This window comes from Drosophila ficusphila, unplaced genomic scaffold (genome assembly GCF_018152265.1).
Source record: "Drosophila ficusphila isolate 14025-0441.05 unplaced genomic scaffold, ASM1815226v1 contig_855, whole genome shotgun sequence".
Lineage (NCBI taxonomy): Eukaryota > Metazoa > Arthropoda > Insecta > Diptera > Drosophilidae > Drosophila > Drosophila ficusphila.
Window position 1 is genome coordinate 1,662,495 of NW_025064807.1, and position 18,604 is coordinate 1,681,098.

At 39.7% G+C, this 18,604-nt stretch overlaps 3 protein-coding genes and 1 long non-coding RNA gene across 8 annotated transcripts in view; 1 reads left to right on the top strand and 3 right to left on the bottom strand.

Moving 5' to 3' along the window:
- LOC108100033 (1-phosphatidylinositol 3-phosphate 5-kinase) overlaps positions 1-18,604 on the top strand; it is a 68,269-nt gene that overhangs the window by 47,860 nt on the left and 1,805 nt on the right. The window lies entirely within an intron of this gene.
- Positions 410-10,197, bottom strand: LOC108100036. The gene is made up of 2 exons (XR_001771966.2): positions 756-10,197; positions 410-675 (listed from the first exon to the last, which is right to left on the bottom strand). It is a non-coding gene; the product is annotated as an uncharacterized LOC108100036 (long non-coding RNA).
- Positions 13,997-16,607, bottom strand: LOC108099997. Its single transcript, XM_017203698.2, has 3 exons — positions 16,595-16,607; positions 14,707-15,982; positions 13,997-14,507 (listed from the first exon to the last, which is right to left on the bottom strand). Exons 1-3 carry the CDS (start codon positions 16,605-16,607, stop codon positions 14,189-14,191), a joined length of 1,608 nt encoding a protein of 535 aa, XP_017059187.2. The 3' UTR covers positions 13,997-14,188.
- Positions 16,584-17,702, bottom strand: LOC108100034 (accessory gland protein Acp32CD). The gene is made up of 2 exons (XM_017203759.2): positions 16,737-17,702; positions 16,584-16,668 (listed from the first exon to the last, which is right to left on the bottom strand). The coding sequence occupies exon 1, from the start codon at positions 17,685-17,687 to the stop codon at positions 16,749-16,751; it is 939 nt and encodes a 312-aa protein (XP_017059248.1). The 5' UTR covers positions 17,688-17,702; the 3' UTR covers positions 16,584-16,668; positions 16,737-16,748.

Consider the following 18,604-nt stretch of genomic DNA (forward strand, 5'->3'; position numbering starts at 1 on the left):
AATAAATCGAACCCAAGAAGAGAAACTGAATATATGTTAAGGTTGAATATTCCATACTGAGTTGTAGGAAAACTGAGGGTTTTAAGAAAACCTAAATCTTAATTATATTATTTTTAACCTTTACTGAAACAAAATGCAAGTTTCAATGCTTTTCAAAATGTAATCATGAAGGCTACTGATAAAATTCCTTTTAGAACAATTTCACAACTCGCAATTATCTTTTGTTTTTACGGAAACAAAGAACACATTCCTCAGAAGATTAAAAATTGGTTTTGTATATTCACTTCTATATCAATCTTATACATAATACATAACTTATTATAAGTTACTCTTCTGCCTTAACCAAAAATGAATAATGATTACCTAAAATGTTAACAGTATTTAATAGTTTAGTTAAGGAAACAAAGCATTAATGAAATATATTTATTTGGTTAAATTAATCCTGCAGAAGTAAATTCATGTACTGTGATGAATACTTTATATAAAAAGTGGTTCCAATCAAATCGATTCGAAGGTATATAAAATTGCTAACCCTGGCTGCCATTCAACTACTGAACCTTGGAGACCTTTTGTGATCGAAGTGGCATTCCTTAACCTCATCGCAGGAGTCAAAGTTCATTTACCCATTGGCAGATCGTTTATTTCTGCTGATTCTCCACTCTTGTTATGGGTTTCCTGCCAAAAAAAAAAAAACCAAAAAAACCGAACGAATGTCGGACAGCGAAGATTAACTATGTTTTGGGACTTGAACTCACTGCGGACGGCCTGAACTCTCTGACGGCCATTAATATTGTGCCACTCGAGCTGCGGCCTTAACTCGGAGTCCAGATCCCCATTTACGAGTTGCGTTTGGCCAAGTTCGAGAGGAAAATGCTCCACATAGGCGATTCAGCTCGACTTGGCTCGGAATGGTGGCCAGGTGATCTTTACGACCAGTTCCGGCAAGTTGAACGACTTTTGATCGGTCGGTCAGGCCGGGTTGTATTTTGCTCTGGATCTCGCTTTTCTCCCTGCCATTTTCCCCTGGCTTTTGGCTTTGACTAGCTAGCTGGCTGGCTTTTGCGGTCGACGATCGGTCAACGTCAGGCATCATTACCAGTCCCAGTTCAGGATCTGCACTCGGTAACTCAGCCTCAGCCCCAGCCTCCTCCTCCCTCCTCCTCCTCTAGCTTCACAACGCGTTAATGGAGTGAAAACATGGACTGCACAAAGAAAAATTGATCAATGAATCAAATTGACAAATATATCTAGAAAGTCGATATGTTTCCTAAAAATGAAATTGCTCACATGTTAGGCTGTTTTGTAGTTTACCACATTAAAAAGAAATTTATGATAGGTTTGGGTTATTATTCTATATTATTCTATTTCTATCCCTTGTGCGTTTATAATTCTCAACTGGTACTGTCGCGTAAGCCAAGTTCAGGATAACATTTTTAAAAGGTTTTTATTAACTCTCCATTAGACACTTTCTTTTCTCTAGTTTAATTAATATTTTTTGTTAATTAACGAGAGAATTCATTATTATTTGACTACCAATCAAATTGTTCTATTTATGATTTGGATAAGTTTCAATTATACTTTCTTGTGGTAAACTTTAACAGTTAATAGGTCGTACTACTTTATTAGTTTATAAATAATTTATTTTTTTTATGTGTAACTTCGGGCTTTCAATCGCGTAGAGGAGCTAACAATTAAGCCGGACGGTCTTTCAGGACCCGAACTCTCTAGGTGTTGACACATTTTGATGCATATTAGCCCGCCGATTTCAGATGGGTGCCTTGAAAGTCGTCTAATTAGCGCGCCGAAAGCGGCTTACCCAGCATTCAAAGATGAACTAAATCTGCTTAAAGTAGAAAATAAAAAAAAGTAAAGCGGACATATCTACCGAACTGATGATGATGGAACCAGTTTGGAGGCCGACATGTTGACTCCTCCCCGAGGTTCGCGATAGACAAAAAGGCAATTGGCGTAATATTCAATTGAATTTATGGCCACAACGACACTGGTCGCTGGTCGTTGATCGTTGTTGGTTGTTGTTGTTGGTTGTTGTTGGTTGTTGAATCTCGGTTGCCGGTTGCTGGTTGCTGGTTGCTCTTGGGCTCTTGGTCTTGGTCGCCTGAACACCTTTTGTGGAGCTGCGGCTGCTGCAGTTGCATGAACTTGTTCCGCCAGGCCAGCCGATAGAAAAGACCAGCCTCGCTTTAGTTTTTTTTTTTTTTTTTTTATTTTTTCCCCTGCGCTTCAGTCTTTTATTTTTTTTTTGTCGTCGTTGTCGGTCGTTGAGATATTGTGGAGGTTGTAAATATTTAGTGCAGAGGTTGACTCTCGCAGGCCGTGGAAATCTATATGAAGACATTGAGAACTGGTTCAGTGACATTGTCCAACGACAACGACAACAAAAACAACAAAAGCAACAACGAAGACGACGACGACAACAACGTTGTCGCATCATGTTGCAGTCGCATGGCGACGGACAGAGTTGCAAGTGTTATTGATATTGCCACAGTGCGACTCCCCCTTTTCTTATTTTTATTTTTTTTTCTATTTTTTTTTCTCTTTGGTAGAAGCACGCATGGGTGGCTCGGATCCCTGTGCCAGGGTTTATTATCGCCAGGGCATTCGCCATAAAAATGCAGATGAAGTCATAAGTTGGGGACCCAGACTCATTCCATTCCATCCTAACCCATCCCATTTTAACCCATTCCATACCCAATTTCCAAGTCGTTCGGTGCATTTCAGGTTTTGGCCGAAACGCAGCAGGATGCGATATTTTCTGCATTTTAAATGTTCAGATTTATGGCTATATTAAAGCACAATAATAATTTCTATGCGTGATCAGCGACACGAGCTACGGAGGGAGCCACTCCCCTTTTCTACTTTTCTACCTTTCTACTCCGCTTCCTTTTGGTTTATCATGAATTATTCGCTGATTAAGTGCACTCGAGGTAGCAGGTGGGTTGGATCCCTCTGGAATGCGGGGATAAGTTCGAGGAGGCTGGAAATTTGAGCAATAGACGATGGCAAGATCTTCCGATGGAGATGGGATGTCTTGGGATTGTAATTGAAAGGCCATAGGATAAATCAAAATGCTATTATATATACAGAAAAGGAAAACTTGTGTTAAATCTATTATAAACCAGAAAATTTTAAACTAATCTAGACTTTAAAAAGTTAAATTACTTGAACAAAAAAAATACTTTGTTAAAATATTTATAGTTTCCAAAACATTTAGAATATTTAATTCACAATTTTTGGATAAGATTAAATATTTCCAAAAGTAGCATTGTCATTTTAAATGATTTACTGTTATTGTTCTAACGATCAATTTGGCCAAAAATGTATCTAATTATTATTCATTTTTATCGCTACTATTAAACCAAAATTCAATTGCCAATCCATTAATCTCTGATATCTAGATATTTATAAGCAACAAATCCTTTCAAAGTTTGTTTAATTGTATTTTATTTATTTGCAAAATTTATTGTGTTGAAAACTTTAAAGGTTGCGTGCCATCAATTTATCTAGTTAATGAAAATTTACCAATTTCAAAGATAACCAGATCTAATTGAGGTCTATGGACCCCCAATAGAACCGCCTTTTAATGAGCGAACAACTTTAACCCCTTCGACTAATCAAAGTTCACAATCAAGCCATTACCGACACATCTCCATCTAATTTCCCAAGAAACTCAAGATGACGAACTTGCAAATTGTGACAAGAACTGAGAAGAACATCTGCGAACCCATTCGCCTTGTCAATCCATCAGCATTCCGCCTTGAACTTATTTGGAGCGAATTAGTTTCTGTCAGTTAATGACAGACCAGAAATGTTCCCCTTTTTGTCGAAATAAGAAACAAGTTCGGGCTCAAAAAGAAGTCAACGCAGTCTCTTGAGAGTTTTGAACCCGAGGAATCATCGCATTTGGAGCTCCTTCTCCATCTTGGGGTTCCCAATGTTCCAATGTACTCGCAGTTTTGATCTCTGGCACCGGGGATCCAACCCCCAGTACTTATTGTATTTGACATGCCAAATGCCAAAAGTACACGTAGGCGTCATAAGATTCATGACTCGAGCGAGTTGACTTTGCCCACGATCAACTGGGATCTCTTGGATCTCCGGCTCCAACGCGGGTTTGCTCGCTTTTGGCTTGGTTTTCTATACCCTTGTTAGAGGGTAGTTTAACTTCAGTGTCCTCCGATCTCCTTAATAATATATCTTCCTGATGAGCTTTAAAAACATAAGCTTTATGAATAGTTATTACTTTTATACCCAAACTACCCTCAAAAAAGAAATGCGCTTAGCAATTGTTTTCTAAAATACTATTCAATTTTTTCCAATAATGATTAGCAAAAATGATATTCATCATTAAAAAAAAAATTGGGAGATAATAATTATTATTATATGCCATCAGATTTAAAGCTGAAGACTGATGGCTATTTCGTCTATTAAAAATTTATTTCAATTCATTGAAAAATCTTTATGGAAAATATATAATTTTGATATGGTTATTTTATACATTTTAGTTTATTTGCAAGGGTATTTATTCGGCTTCCCTTCCTCAAGTTTTTTCTTGGTTTCGTGTCGTTCTGTCGCTGGTACACCAACGTGTTATTGTTGCCTGGGTTCACATAAATGTCAAGCATCGGCAACATGGAGATCAACTCCGCAGCTCTACATTTTGCACCGTGGCTAACGCCCCCGACAAACGGAAAATAAAAAAAAAAAAAAAAAAAATAAATAAAAAACAGCGAGGCGAACTGTGTCTCCAGTCCAGTACCTCTCCGCTTTTCGTATGCATTTCAAAGTCGACCCTATTATTAGGCATAAGGTTTCATCGTTCGAGTAAACATAAACAACGACTGCAAATCCACGTAGTCATCATCATGATGATCATCACTGCTATTTTCATCATTATCATCATTATTGTGAAGATCATCGAGTTGCAGTTTCATATTCAGCAAATGTCAAAAGCCTAGACTCGCACTTGTCACTTGAGCTTGGGGATGGAGGTCTCCATTGCCAGCTAAAAAGCATTCGATTAGATGGGCTCCTTACCCTTTCCCCACCCCTTTTTCCCCCTCTTCCCTCCCCATTTCCCCCTTTCCCCTCCCCCCTTTTTCCCACTTTTCCTGCCGCTCCCTTTCTCATTATTTGTTTATCTTAATTCGTATTAAAGTTAGATTTTTTATCGCGCCGGCAACTCGTTACTTTGGCTCTCTGGCCGGGACTCCAAGTCCGGATTTCGAGTTTGGAGTTTGGAGCTTGGATCTTGGAGTTTGTAGTTTGGAGCTCGAAGTTGGGTGCCCAGTTGGCCACGTTGGAGTGCAGCCTTCTCATCCATAACTGTCACATGGCTGACTTAAGTTTTATTTATTTTTATATTGGCCTTTTGGCCAATGGCACTCGTGTGGCTAACTCCGACCCGATTCCCCGCTATATCCCTCTGACCATATCTTTTTTTGCCTTCTTCTTCTTCTTACTCTCTTGCCTTGAATTTTCAAAAGGGAAATGCACCTCCACCTTTTCCCCGCGCTCGGTGTTTGGTTTTTGGAAAATTGATTTGGAAAGTTGCATTAAAATGCAATTTGTTGGTTTCTCGTTGGCTTTTAGTGTTTGCTGGTGTGTGCGGTGAGTTGGTGTTTTTTCTTCTTTCTACAGGAAGTATGACGAGGCGTTATGTGCCAAAAAAAACCCGAAGAAAAAAATTGAAAATTAATTTTCGGTTTAGCCAAGTGACAGAAATGTGAAAGATAACTTCAATTGAGGAGGCCAAATTGTGACGCAACTGAAAAGGGGATTCGATTGAGTTTTAATTTTAGGAGTTGAGTAACACACACTTGAACTTTATTTGATGGGCTCATTAATTTTATAGAGATCCAATCAGACAGTAAAAATAAATAGATTTCATTCAACTTGAATTATGGCTTGGCGATTGATTGTTTGTAATCGTAGAAAATTAAAATTTACGCAATGTTTGTTTTTAGATTAAAATAAAATAAACTATATGAAGTGAACCAAATCAGCTTTACAAATATGACTAAATATTTTTTTATTAAGCATATAAAATCCATTTTTCTGTTTAATTCAAATTTAAAGTATGTAGTTAAATATATAGTATATCCACATATTTTTTTCTATTTGCACTGTTGCTGAAAATCGCATGATTAACTATTTGGAACCCATCTGTTAGGCTTCCAGTTTTTATAGTATAAGCAACCCCTTTATTTGAAAAGGTAGCCTGCAGTTCCACTTTTGTCCTACAAAACCAACCTCATATTAACGGTGCTTTTGTGGTAACAACCAACAACTTTCATAGCCCAAAGAACCAAAGCTGCTAAAAAGCAAAAAAAAAAAAACAAGGTAGGAAAAGGAAAACAAATCACCGACTCGCCTAATGATTATAAACGTAACAATCTAGTTTGCGGCGTTGGCGGTCAACGCATTATCAGCAACGGCAACTTGCAACAGCAACAACTAGCAACAGCAACTAGCAACAGCAACAGGCAACAAGCAACAGCAAGTTGCAACCAGCAACCAGCAACGAGCAACAATAACGGCAGCAACTACCGCACACGAGCAGCAAGTTTTGAGTGTGCAACAAGAGGAACCGAAGGCACGTGCTAAACATGCAACTCCTACTCTTACCACGGCCAAGGCCTCCTACAAAAAAAAAAAAAAAAAAAAAAAAACAGACAGACAGACAGCAGTTTTAGTCTCGGCCTCAGACACGACCATTCACTCAAGAGACAACCCTCCTCCCCCTCTTTATTTTTTTTTTTTTTTTTTTTGCCACAAGACCAATATGCTACCATTAATCCATGAATTACTTAAAACCACATTCCGTGCATCGGCGGGTGGAAGCGATTGCGGGGGCCACATTTAAATTGCCCGCTTACCGCCATATTTCAATATATTGGTCCGTTCGCAGGCGTTTTTTTTCTTTTCTTTTTTTTTTCCTGCCGGCTTCCACTTTTCGGCCGCCTACGAAAAGTTGGTAGGAAAGGAAAAAAATTGGCCAAAAGACAAGCAATTTCTTGCCTCGCGTTTGGCATTTTTTCTCCTTCTTTTTCGATAATGTTGCACGATAATGATGTCGTCTGCTTGATGATGTTGCTGCTGGGCCTTCGGAGCCGGCAAAACCGACCTGCTGTGGCAGTTAGAAAAAAATAAAGGAAAAAGGAAAAAGAAAACCCAACCGAAGCGAACAGGATCCAAACAATCATCTATATTGAAGGAAAAGTTCTGTTCCTTCGGAGGTTTGCGGCCAGAAATCACAGCACGAAAGCAAATGATCGCAATCGAGGCGAGACCTGCAAGGCTCTCTCAATCTTTCTCCTTTCAACTCTATGTGGCACAGTAGGTTATAGATAGTTTCATTCTGGGTATCTAAAGCTATATTAAATTAATGCACTTTCAACAAAGTAAAGTAAAATGGCAACTATGTCCTCTATGGATTAGCACTCAAACTTTTATAACCCCAAGTATCTTAGTAGAGACAATCAATACAATTTAGTTCCATAATACCACTTCTCAAGTAATTTTTTCTTTGATCGATATTTGATATAAATTCCGATAGAACACTCAAAAAAAGAAACAAGTAATGATTCATAATGATACAATTTTTATTATACTTTTTATAATATATAATAGTTGAATAGTTAAATAATAGGTAAAACTATTCAACTATTTCTAATCTTAATTTTTAAAAATTAATTTTTTTTTCTTTTAATTACGAAGTGACAGTTCAATTAAAATAATTTTGGTAACTTGCCACAATTAAAAAACATTAATCGATTACAAATGCAGGATACTTCTAGAAAATAAATAGTAAGTTCCTCCCCCATTTTTCGCTGCAGTTTGTCCCACTGTGCAGCTCGGACTGGAGCAGAGGTTAGATGAAATGTGCACCGGACGGAGGTTATAAGGTGGCCACGGCAGCGGAGCTGCCATTTAACTGACAGTCGGCAGGCAGGCAGCAACTTCGGAGGCAGCAAAGTGAGGCAGCATCGAGACCCCATCGAGACCCCAAACCCCAGACCCCAGAGACCTCGGGACCAAAGTCAAGACTCCAAATCGCCGTTGAAGTCGGCGCATGACTGGAAGCACCCAGTGAAAAAACAAAAGCAAAAACCAAAGAGCGAAAAAAGAGGAGAGAAGTTGGCCCGAAAGTCAAATGCCAAGCAGCAGATCATGCCGGGTCTGGAGTTTGGGGTTTCGGGGTTTGGGGATCGGGGGCTTGGGGTCTAGGGGTTCCAGGGTGCCCGGGTTGCTGGGGTCTTCAAAACTTTGGACCCTGGCAGGCAGGTCGTTGCAGCCAACGTCGCTGCGCTGCGCTCGTGGTGTGTTATCAAAGCTGATGATGATTATACCCACTTGCACGCCTTTTTTGTGCCCCCTACAGGAAGCCAGCTAAAAAGACGACCCGACTTTGGGTTCCTTCAGTTGTTGTTGTTGTTGTTGTCGAGTAAGGCCTTCTTGGCCTTCCTGGCCCTCTTGGCCTTCTTGGCCTTCCCTGCCTGCAATTGGCTACTCGTCGTCGCCCATCGCCATCGCCATCGTCTTCGTCTTTGAGTCTTCGTCGTCGTCGTCGTCTTGTTGCATGCATTATTATTATGCGCATGCGCGCAGTTGGCCATATAATCTAAAATTGTATCTTTGGCGTGTAACCCGGGGCACTTTTTCTTCTTCTTGGCGAGCTTCAGCTTCAGCTTCAACTTCAGCTCCTGCTGCCAAGAAAAGCAAAGCAACAAAATAAACTGATTATGTGCCTACCGCTCTCCGAAGCGAAATTAACAGCCCCAACTCCTCAGTTGCTGCAGCTTCCCCCAAGTTCCCCCAAAATCCCTCTGCTCCTCACGTTGGATTGGATTGGCTAGCTGGCCTTCTCCCCTTTTTTTTTTTTTTTTTTTGTTGTTTCCCTGGCGGCTTCGTTCGGTGAGCGGGTCACATAAAATTTGCTAATATTTTGACCTTAAGATGTAATATCTGTGATGGCCCCATTGTGCACAGTGGGTAATAATTAGTAGAAATTGGGTTCATACCAATTCCAGAATGTTAGAATTGTAAAAATCAGTATAATGTAAAACCCACTTTATATTGGTTATATTACATTACCTTAAAAAAGAAAATTTATTAACCAAAAAAATTATTACGTCTAAAAAACAAAAATAGAAAAAATAAGGTGATTTATAAAATCTTATAAATCGAAAAAAAAATTTAAAATTTATTAGCTCCACAATTACTTAATTATGTAAACTCAATGCTTTGCTACATAAACTTCTTACTTCCAAAAGATTCACTCATATAGTTTGCCCACCCGAAAAACCTTCTCTTATCCTCAAATTTATCAGCAATTTGCACAACGCGCCCACTGTCCCATTCGCGACTTTGTCCGCCAGCGGCAGTAGCTGTGAAATAAAAATAAAACTTATTTATTACAACTGTCTAAGTCGAGAGCCGAAGCCCGACTTCATTACTCGCCCCTGGGCGACTGTTCAATAATTTATTAAATTATTTAAATAATAAGCGGGCAATTTCGAAACGCTGTTGCTGGAAAAGTTCGGTGATTGATATAGAATACAGTTGTTTTTGGTCGCCGAGGGATAGTTAGTGGGTAAATCAATAAGAGAAGGACCAATCCCAACGATTTTCAACACTTTCGATGGAAAGTGCAGCGCAGCTTAGGTTTTCTCCAGCTGGCCAACTATCTGGCAAGACAGAAAGCTAGACGAGGCTGTTCTGCTCTACATGCCAATCAAACGCTACCTCAGATCGCAGATCCAGATGCCAGAATCCAGATTCCCGAGCACAATCTAAAGGCCACCTAGTAGTCGTTGCTGAAAGAGTTTGAAAAAAACAGCGAGCCTCGAATGCGTAACAAGATCAAACCACAGCCACCGCACTTGGGAGCTCACAACTTGGAGCTAAAGTCGGAGTTTGACTTGGAGTTGGAGTTGGAGTTAAGGTTGGGATGGAGCAGCCAGAACGCAGAGGATGTTTGGCATTAAGCGTAATTGTTGGGTTGCCGGGCTGAATAAAAAGAGAGAAATATCATTAAATACTCGGTACCAAAATCAAAGCCAAAGACACAAGTGAAGTGTAGCCGCGTCGGTGAAGCCAACAAGTCAACTTTTCCATACCCCTTAAAAAGAAAGGGGTGTAGGGTATACAGCTATACGGAAATTTGCCTCAATAATCTTTATTTTCTACATAGCGAAAATTATATCACAGTTAACAAGTACCGTAGATATATAACTAAAATATAGACCTACAAACCATGGAAAAGCCATAACATTTTTATGATCAGATTTACAGGTGTTAAAATTTAGAGCCTATAAACTTAACTGAGCATAATAAATTGATTCATAACATAAATTAATTGATAGATGTTCATACTAACTTTTTTTATTTTAATCTCATTAATAAAGTTTTAAAAATAATACAGCAAACTATTGTTGAATAGATTAATCATATCTGTACTTACAGCTTTATTATGCTCGCTTTTATTTAATGTAAAATTACCTATTGTCTTTTAACTGTTCATATTGTAAACATGAATTGAGATGTAGTTTTTTTTCTGTTTATAATTTTTAATAAGAAAATATACCAGTAAAATGATGAAAGAAACATTTACCATTTATATTATATTTTGAAAGGTCAGGTTTTTTATTTTCAACTGTTAGACATGTCTTAATCTAATTCAAAATAACTAGATTCTTTTATTAAAAGGTTGAAGGTTGAAAGGTTAATACATATTTTATATTTTATAGTTTTCCTAGAATACTTTTTTCAGGGTAACTCCCTGTTCATCACTCCTTTCTGCAGTGTAACTTTTTTGTTTTAGGTGGGCAGCCACCGATCGAGCCAAAGGTTGCTGATGGGCAACTGGAACTTGGTACTTGCCACTGCCGGCAATCAGGTCGCCTTCGTCTCTGTTCCTCAGTCTTGGCTTTCAGCTTTCTGGCCTTTTTGCCGTTGCTGTTGTTGCTTTTGGCCCAACCGGGGGACGTGGCCAGACATGAAGAATTACAATGAGTAGGTAGTTGGGCGCAATTGACTTGGTGGCTTGGGGTTCGAGCTCCGTTTCAGCCAAAGGTAAAGCCTCAGCTTCAAAGGCCCAAGCCAAAAACACAGAGCTCAGCATTCAGCATTCAGCTGTGAGCTCTCAGCTCTTAGCTTTTAGCTCCAACCTCTGCAAAGTTGGCAGCAGGTCGGCCCACGTTCTGCGATCAGCGCTCCACTCAACTGGCGGCTGGGCGAGCTCCCGGGCATAGGTAGCACAAAAAGCTGTTCAATTTAGAATTCAAATTGTTGTCTTCGCTTCTTGTCTTCCCCCCCTTACAATTCTCGATCCCCCAATCCCCTTAAACCCTCCTTTTGAACAATCCCCACCAAGCAGGGCGATCTTTCTCCACCATTTGGTGGCTGGTTGTTTCGGCTGTTTCGGCTGTTTGGTTGCTGACTTTAGGGTTAAGCAGGTCAAAATCCGTACAACTAAATTGAGCCCAGAAATACAATTGGGCAGAGCATCATCATCATCGCGGATCAGAGAAGAGCCTCCCCACCCCCCCCCTTTAAACTCGGTGGAATTCATTTTTCGCTGCACTCAGTCGGCTCTTCAAATTAAAATGTATTTTGGGGGATCTCGAGAGGGGGGGAGAAGATTGTCCATTGGGTGACCAGAAGCAGCCAGAAGCACTTTTGTAGCTGCTTATTAGTGTGATGTGTCTTTTGGCCAAAGACTTGCTTTCGGTGTATTTTACTTCTTCTTTTTTTTTTGGGATCTTGGATTTACTTTTGGTGAAGATCTGTGGCCGAGGACCTGGCACGTTTCACATTTGACGCGCCATTCGCTGACCCTGCTATTAATTTATTTCGCTGCAAAAAATTCCAGAGCTCGAGATTATCCACAGATGCTGGTCCATTCAATTTGGTTCCATTTATATGCATATTGGAGATGGGTGCGTGACGGGAATACCATTTTGAACCAGGGTTCAACAGGGGATTTCATTATTTTTAATTTCTTAAACAAATAATTCTATCTTTGTATCTCCTATAACTTTGTGCAGTCTCGAAAGTTTCCAATTCCATCAAAATTACTATTTTGATTAATCTTTAATGACTTTAACGGAATCATTAATATTTACCATCCTTAAAATTTATAGTTTAGATTGATATAATATTTTAAAATAAGAAAACAAATTAGTGAACATTTGATGAGTAATATTCAACATCTTTTAAATCTCATAAATTTAAAAAAGGAGTATCATTTTGATATGTTTTAATGAAACAATAAAAATTTTTTTGGCGTTTCATAACTTCTTCTAAATTTTTATATTTTCCAAAAATTTCCAATATCGTTTTTCAATACTTTTCCGATAGTCTTTCTCTAATCCATCTTTCCTAGCTAATCTCTTACTTATCCGTATATTTTAACCAGAGAAAAAGATCAAATTTTATTTGGCTATTTTACGATTGAAACCCACTTGAATTCTATGTAAATATTGCGCAACAAAATAACTTTATTGGGCTGACTCTTTATAGCTCTATTAAAGCAAGAAAAGGCTGGGGCAAATCTAAAGTCGTATAAAACGAGAAAATATTTACGAGTTCTTTGGCTCGATTCGATTCGACGGGTCTAGGGTTCGGAATCAAAACGAGGCGAACTTTTGACGAATCATCCGGCAACGTATGCAAATTGATCGTGGACATTCATTGATATTTAACCATCTGTCCATGGTCAACTCAGGTCACCATCCACATCAAATCTACTCAACAAGACAACCGGCAAAACCAAAACCGAACCAAACTTGAACTATAAAGTTTAATTACTTTAAAGAAGAAGAAGACTTTGATTTGGTTTTTGGGCGGAGTCCCAAGATGCGTATCTGTTTTCACGTGTCTGCGATTCTGAACACATTAATTTGAAGGCAAAATGTTTGCAAATTCTTCGACTTGTCTAAACATTCAATCAAATAGCGTGTATCTTTTGTGTTCCAAAAAAATTGATATGAGCTGCGAAAGCCATCAAAGCTGCAAACATTTCGCATTCATTAATATTGCTGCTCGAAGTTCTGGTGAAAATATCAAAACTTAACTGGGCCGTCTAACGCTAACAAAGTCTTTTGTTTGATGCAGCCAAACGATTTGCATATTTCCATATTTTCCACCCATTTTCCAACTAGCCTGCTATGTTGTGTTGTGTCTTAAATTGCCTTCAACCGAATGGAGAGCCCAGAACCTGGAGTCCAATTACATTGCGTGTTTGGATCTGCAGATGGCCTCGGCCCTGCTCTTCTTTTTCCCCTTTATTTTTTTTAGTTTTTGTTTTTTTTTTTTGTTTGCTGTCCAAAGGAGTTCAAAGTCAAGAGCCGAGCAGCCTGAGAGACCCACAATTCAAATCTGTTTTTGGCCCGTATTGTTATGGCCAAGATGTGCTCTTTTTTTTTCTTATGCTCTACGTATACTGCCCATTTCCTGGGCTCTAGTTAATGCCAACTTGTTGTTGTTGTTGTTATTGTTGTTGGCTATGTACGAGTATTGTTGGCTCTGTCAATTATTGGCACAGAATTTAGAATGCACTTGGCTGACCATAACCATAACCACAGAGCCACCCAAATCAAAGCCTCTTCCCCTCCCCAATTTCCCCTATCTTTTCTTTTTTTATTTCTGCGTTGTCCGGGCAAAATTATGACAGAATCCAATAGCTGCCCATAGGAGTAAAAGCCACCAATTTCCGGTTAGAACTCGGTCTTTGCTTGCTTTTCAGCTCGTTTGGATTTTTTTCTTGGCATTTTGACCAAGGCAATGTGGGAAAGCGTTATAGAAAGTAATTTATACTTAACCTAATCGAAGAGTTAAAGTTAATTGTCCCCAATCGCCTATATATGTATGTTTATCAACACAGAATGTTTATTAAATACTCATCCTTATGGAAAAATTAAAACGCGAGTAAGACAAAGGTCGTTAATTCAGTTAAAAATAATATTAGTAATAATTTTCCGTTCAAAATAATTTATTAACTTATTACAACACTAAGTTTAATTACAAGTGGAAAATTATATCAAACATATCTTTCACAAAAATGTATTATCTTAAGCTATGAGTTTTTTATAACTTCTCAGTCTTTAGTAATAGAGAAGTCTCCTTCCAAGTTTAAGAGATCTTAAATCTATACCCTCTTTATCCATTACCATATTCTCTTGTTGCGTTGACCTTCCTCCATTCTGAGTCGGTCTATTGTCTCAAATATCCTCGCTCGGCGGGCCAACTCCTTATTCACAGCCTGCTTGTTTCGCTCCCAATCGCTTCTTGCCTTTATTTTTGACCCCGCTGAATTCCTAACTGTATCATTATTTCCAGTCCGAGAGTTAAAGTTCATGTTCCAGGGCCGACGAGTGGTAATGGGACTGCTGTAAAGTGCAGTGTGGTTGGCAGGGAAGACACTGGGTTTGATAAAGATTGCCACATAGCCAGGTTTTGAAATATCACGATCCTTTGGAAAGACACTAGAAAAAAGAGAAAGATATCTTATGATTCTAAAAAAAATATAAAACCAGCAAAAGGAGACCTTAAAGTGAAGGCTAGTATTTTTGTTTAAACCTTTATAAGCTTTATACTTTTTGTATAATTGTAAATTTAAATAAATAAATACAGAGAAAAATCTTTAATTAATCTCTCTATTATTTCTGAGTATCGAATCCTTACCAGAAAAATCCCTCGTACATTTTGTGTAGGGCATGGTTACCCCACCAGCTGCCAAGGACCTGCAAAGGACACGATCGGTTCGTTCCGCCATACGAACTCATCACTTTCCCAACGGATACAAACAACAGCTCCGTGGTGTTGGCCTCCACCAATTCGGCTTTGCGCATCATGAACAAATCGTTGAAGGCCGAAATTACCACATCGTCGTACAGATTATAAACCAACTTGTCGTCCTTATCCTGGCCAATTATCAGCATGGCTGTTCGCATCGAGTTCATAATGTGGGCCAGGGCCAGAAAGTTGATGTTAATGTCCTTGTAATCGGGAGTCACGTAGCCAAAGTACCAGTGACGCAGGTGAATTCGAACGGGGAGCTCGATTCGCGTCATCAGCAACCAAGGACCTCCCCACTGGTTTTTAAAATCACACAGTATTTTGGTGGGCAAACCCCTATCTCTTTCGAGTCTAATGCCAAAAACCTCGTGCAAATCCATGTCCTCGTGGCAAGTTGCCTCCGGATAGTCGAAAAATTCCGGGGGATGTGGTGTCACCACTTCATCCCATTTCTTCGCTTCTTTTTCTTTATCTGTAAAAGAACTCTCTGTTGTGATTTCCGGAATTGGAATGGAATTTTCTTCGGTTATCTCTGTATCAATTTCAGTGACTTTTAAGGACTCTGTGGTAATTTCAGTGGGCATTTCAGGAGTTTCAATTGTCGTTGTCTGGGTTGTTTTATTTTTACGCCTCGTATTTTTAGGACGTATTTCCGGGGTTGTTTGCCACATGAAAATTTCATCCGTTTCACTTGAGTCTCTGTCCTCTACAATAGGTTTAATGTTATTATGATTTCTTTTATGTTTTTTACCAGACTCTCGAGAATGTTCCATAGAACTTAATTCTAAAGTTTCTTCTTCGTCAGATTTTTGAGAATGTTCCATAGAATCTAATTCTAAAGTTTCTTCGTTGCCAGAGTTTTCGAACTGTTTGATCGGTGGAACTCCTCCTTGCATTTGCTGATTTTGTGGGTCCATGAATCCCAGTTGTGGTGCACCTATTCTAGAGTTTGCGTAGTTGTTGAAAACAAAGCTCATGTAGTACGTTTGGCCAAGGGCAATCCACGGAAGAGTTGTCCACAGGCAGAAATTCAGCATGACTGCGCTCTTCAGCTCCACTAAAATCAGAATGAAGGGTTGTATATGAAAGCTGGGTTCCCTAAATGCCGTCGCTTTATGGCTCGTGACCAATTTGTTTAAACGGTTTCCCAACAGGTTGATAGCTAATGTGATACAAATCAATTTAACTTGCAGTCGATATGCACAATCATCGCATGTGCTGATGTTCAAACTTATGTTGATATCGCAGTTCAGTTTTTAATGTCAAGTGAAGAAGGTTAAGTTGGAAAATGAACGCATAATAGTTTTTTAAGAATTTAAATAAACTCATTTTTAATAAAAACAAAATATTTTAATAAATACAATTTATTAAATTTATAAACAAAAAATACAATTTTTATGGTTTTTGAATTTGAGTTCTGAATACCAAAACATTAGTTAGATTTTGCAAACGAAATTATTAAAGAAGTACAAAGATTCTTAGGAGTAAGGATTATATCAAAAATGGGGTTATTTTTAACATACCTAGTACATATCAATTATAATATTATTAATCCTGAGAAACAATAAAAGAAGTCATGAGGTAGGAAAGATTACAAAGTTACTATGTGAATACCTGAATATATAAAAATTTAGGGAAAATGTCTGCAAATGTATTAAAAAAACTATTTATTCTTTTATATTTTATTTTTATCGACTTATTGATTTACCCTTTAAATAGTTCTTAATTTAAGACACCCGTAAACCCTTTGAGCAAACATTTTCTTGAAATTTACATTTTATTGTCATTTTATTAATAAGAATCAATTAAAGTGGCTGCGTCCTTCCAAAGTTCCTTGAGCTTTTCCAACTGTTAGAAAAATAACCAAAAAAGAGAGTCAGCTGGATTAGATTCTCAGTCATCAAGCAAGGACTTACTCCTAGATCTCCCTAGATCACTTCCTCGTAGTCATCCTCCTTGCCTCCAGGTGTCCCATTGTCCGGTGCATCCGCCACATTTCCGTCGGCGTCAAGGGTTAGCGTTGGAGGTTCTTCGGGTGCTGGACCATTGCCGTTGGTCTCCTCGGGTTGCTGCTTCTCCTCGCTGCTCTCGGGGGCTCCACTGTCCCGCTGATTGGAGCCCGCTCTGCTGCCGGAGTGTCCATGGCTCTCGCTGCTCTCGTAGATCGAACGGACATATCTGCCGCCGAAACTGTCGTCGATGCTGATTTCGTAGCTGCTGTGGTGACTGTGATCCACTGGATTGCCTCCCAGTTCCTCTTGCCTCGCCAACTTCTCGCGACGATTCCGATCATCCTTGCTGTCGCTATCGTCATCATCGCCATCACCGCCATCGGTTCCCGGATTGCTATCACTTTTCGAATAAATTCCAGCTTCACTCGTATCACCACTATCGCTATCACTTTTCGAATCGGAATTGGAATCGGAGTCCTCATTAGTGGATTTCGTATCAGAACTGCCGCTGGATGCTTTGCTATCGTCCACGGGGATTTTAATGGGTCCCTCCGCGGTGCCACTGTCATCCCCTTCATGTGGCTGTCCATCCTGGGAATCCTCGCCAGGACCGCCAGGAGCATTAACACCAATAGGGCCAGCTGCATCTCCATCATTCGCATCCGGATTGTTGTTGTTGAAGGCAAAGTTCATGTAGTACTTCTGGCCCAGGACGCCGTGCTGCGCCACCAATTGGCCAACGGCCAGGATGACCAGGTAGCCAGTGAGTAGCCGCATTCGCAACCGCATCCGCATCCGCATCCGCCACATCGCTGCAACGCTGAGCTGCCCGAGCTTCGGCGAACCTCCCTTATATATAGAGATGACCCCCGATTCGACCGGCATCGAATCGATTCGGTTTCGGGTTCTGGCCATGGTGCCTTGCCTTCTGACCATGGCAAATACCGAAAAGGAAAAGAAGGGGCGGCCCGATAAAGGCGTGTCCAAAGGGGGCAGCAAAAAAAAAAAAAAAAAAAAAAAAAACAACAGCAAACAGCAAACAGTGGCAGTTGTTAGTCGAAGTTGCTGCGAGATGCTGCAGCAGCAGCTGCCGCGGAAACAGGTTGCTTGACCCCCCACCTCCCCTTTCCCCCTTTTCTCCCCCTTCCCCCTTTTCTACCCCCCTTTTTCTTTCCCTCTTCGCAGAGAGCTACGTGGAATTCAATCAGGGCCAATCTATAATAGAAATCTCATGTGGCGCGAGCTTCGTTTTGCCCAAGGGGGAGTTTGCAGCAGCGGCAGCAGCAGCAGCAGGGGGCGTGGCAGTGGAGATCAGCTAAGAGGAGGTGGAGAAGGAGGAGGAGGGGGGTAAAATATGGAAAGAGGGGGGAAATGCCCACTTCTTCTGCCCACTTTCAATCGATCGTGCGTTGCAAATATGAAAATGCTACTGCAGCGAACGGCAGCCAAGTCAGGCAGCTTTGGCTAAAATCGTTTTTCATTAACAATTTTAAAAGCCGCGCATTAATCACAAGTACACACTCACACTGGCACACACACATACACACAAGGAGAACAGAATGGAGAATGAGGGAAAATACAGGATGCCCTGCGCCTACGAATGCTCGTAGATGCCACAGTGGGCCAACTGGGTGAAAAATGATCTCAGATTTTGGTTGATAGTTGAAACTGTCGTAATGTTAACAAATATCTCATATTATAGTCCTTTTAAATTAACTTATATAGGCAATGGTTTAAATCATAGTTTTATATTATTACTATATTAAAGATCAAGATTATGGATTATATAACGTTTTTATTACTCGTAATTTATCGCGAAACCAATTTATAAA

Coding starts and splice junctions, on each gene's coding strand:
- LOC108100034 (XM_017203759.2), bottom strand. CDS start 17,687: ATGGCCAGAACCCGAAACCGAATCGATTCGATGCCGGTCGAATCGGGG.
- LOC108099997 (XM_017203698.2), bottom strand. Junction 14,508..14,706: donor ATGTACGAGGGATTTTTCTG/GTAAGGATTCGA, acceptor TCTTTTTTCTAG/TGTCTTTCCAAAGGATCGTG.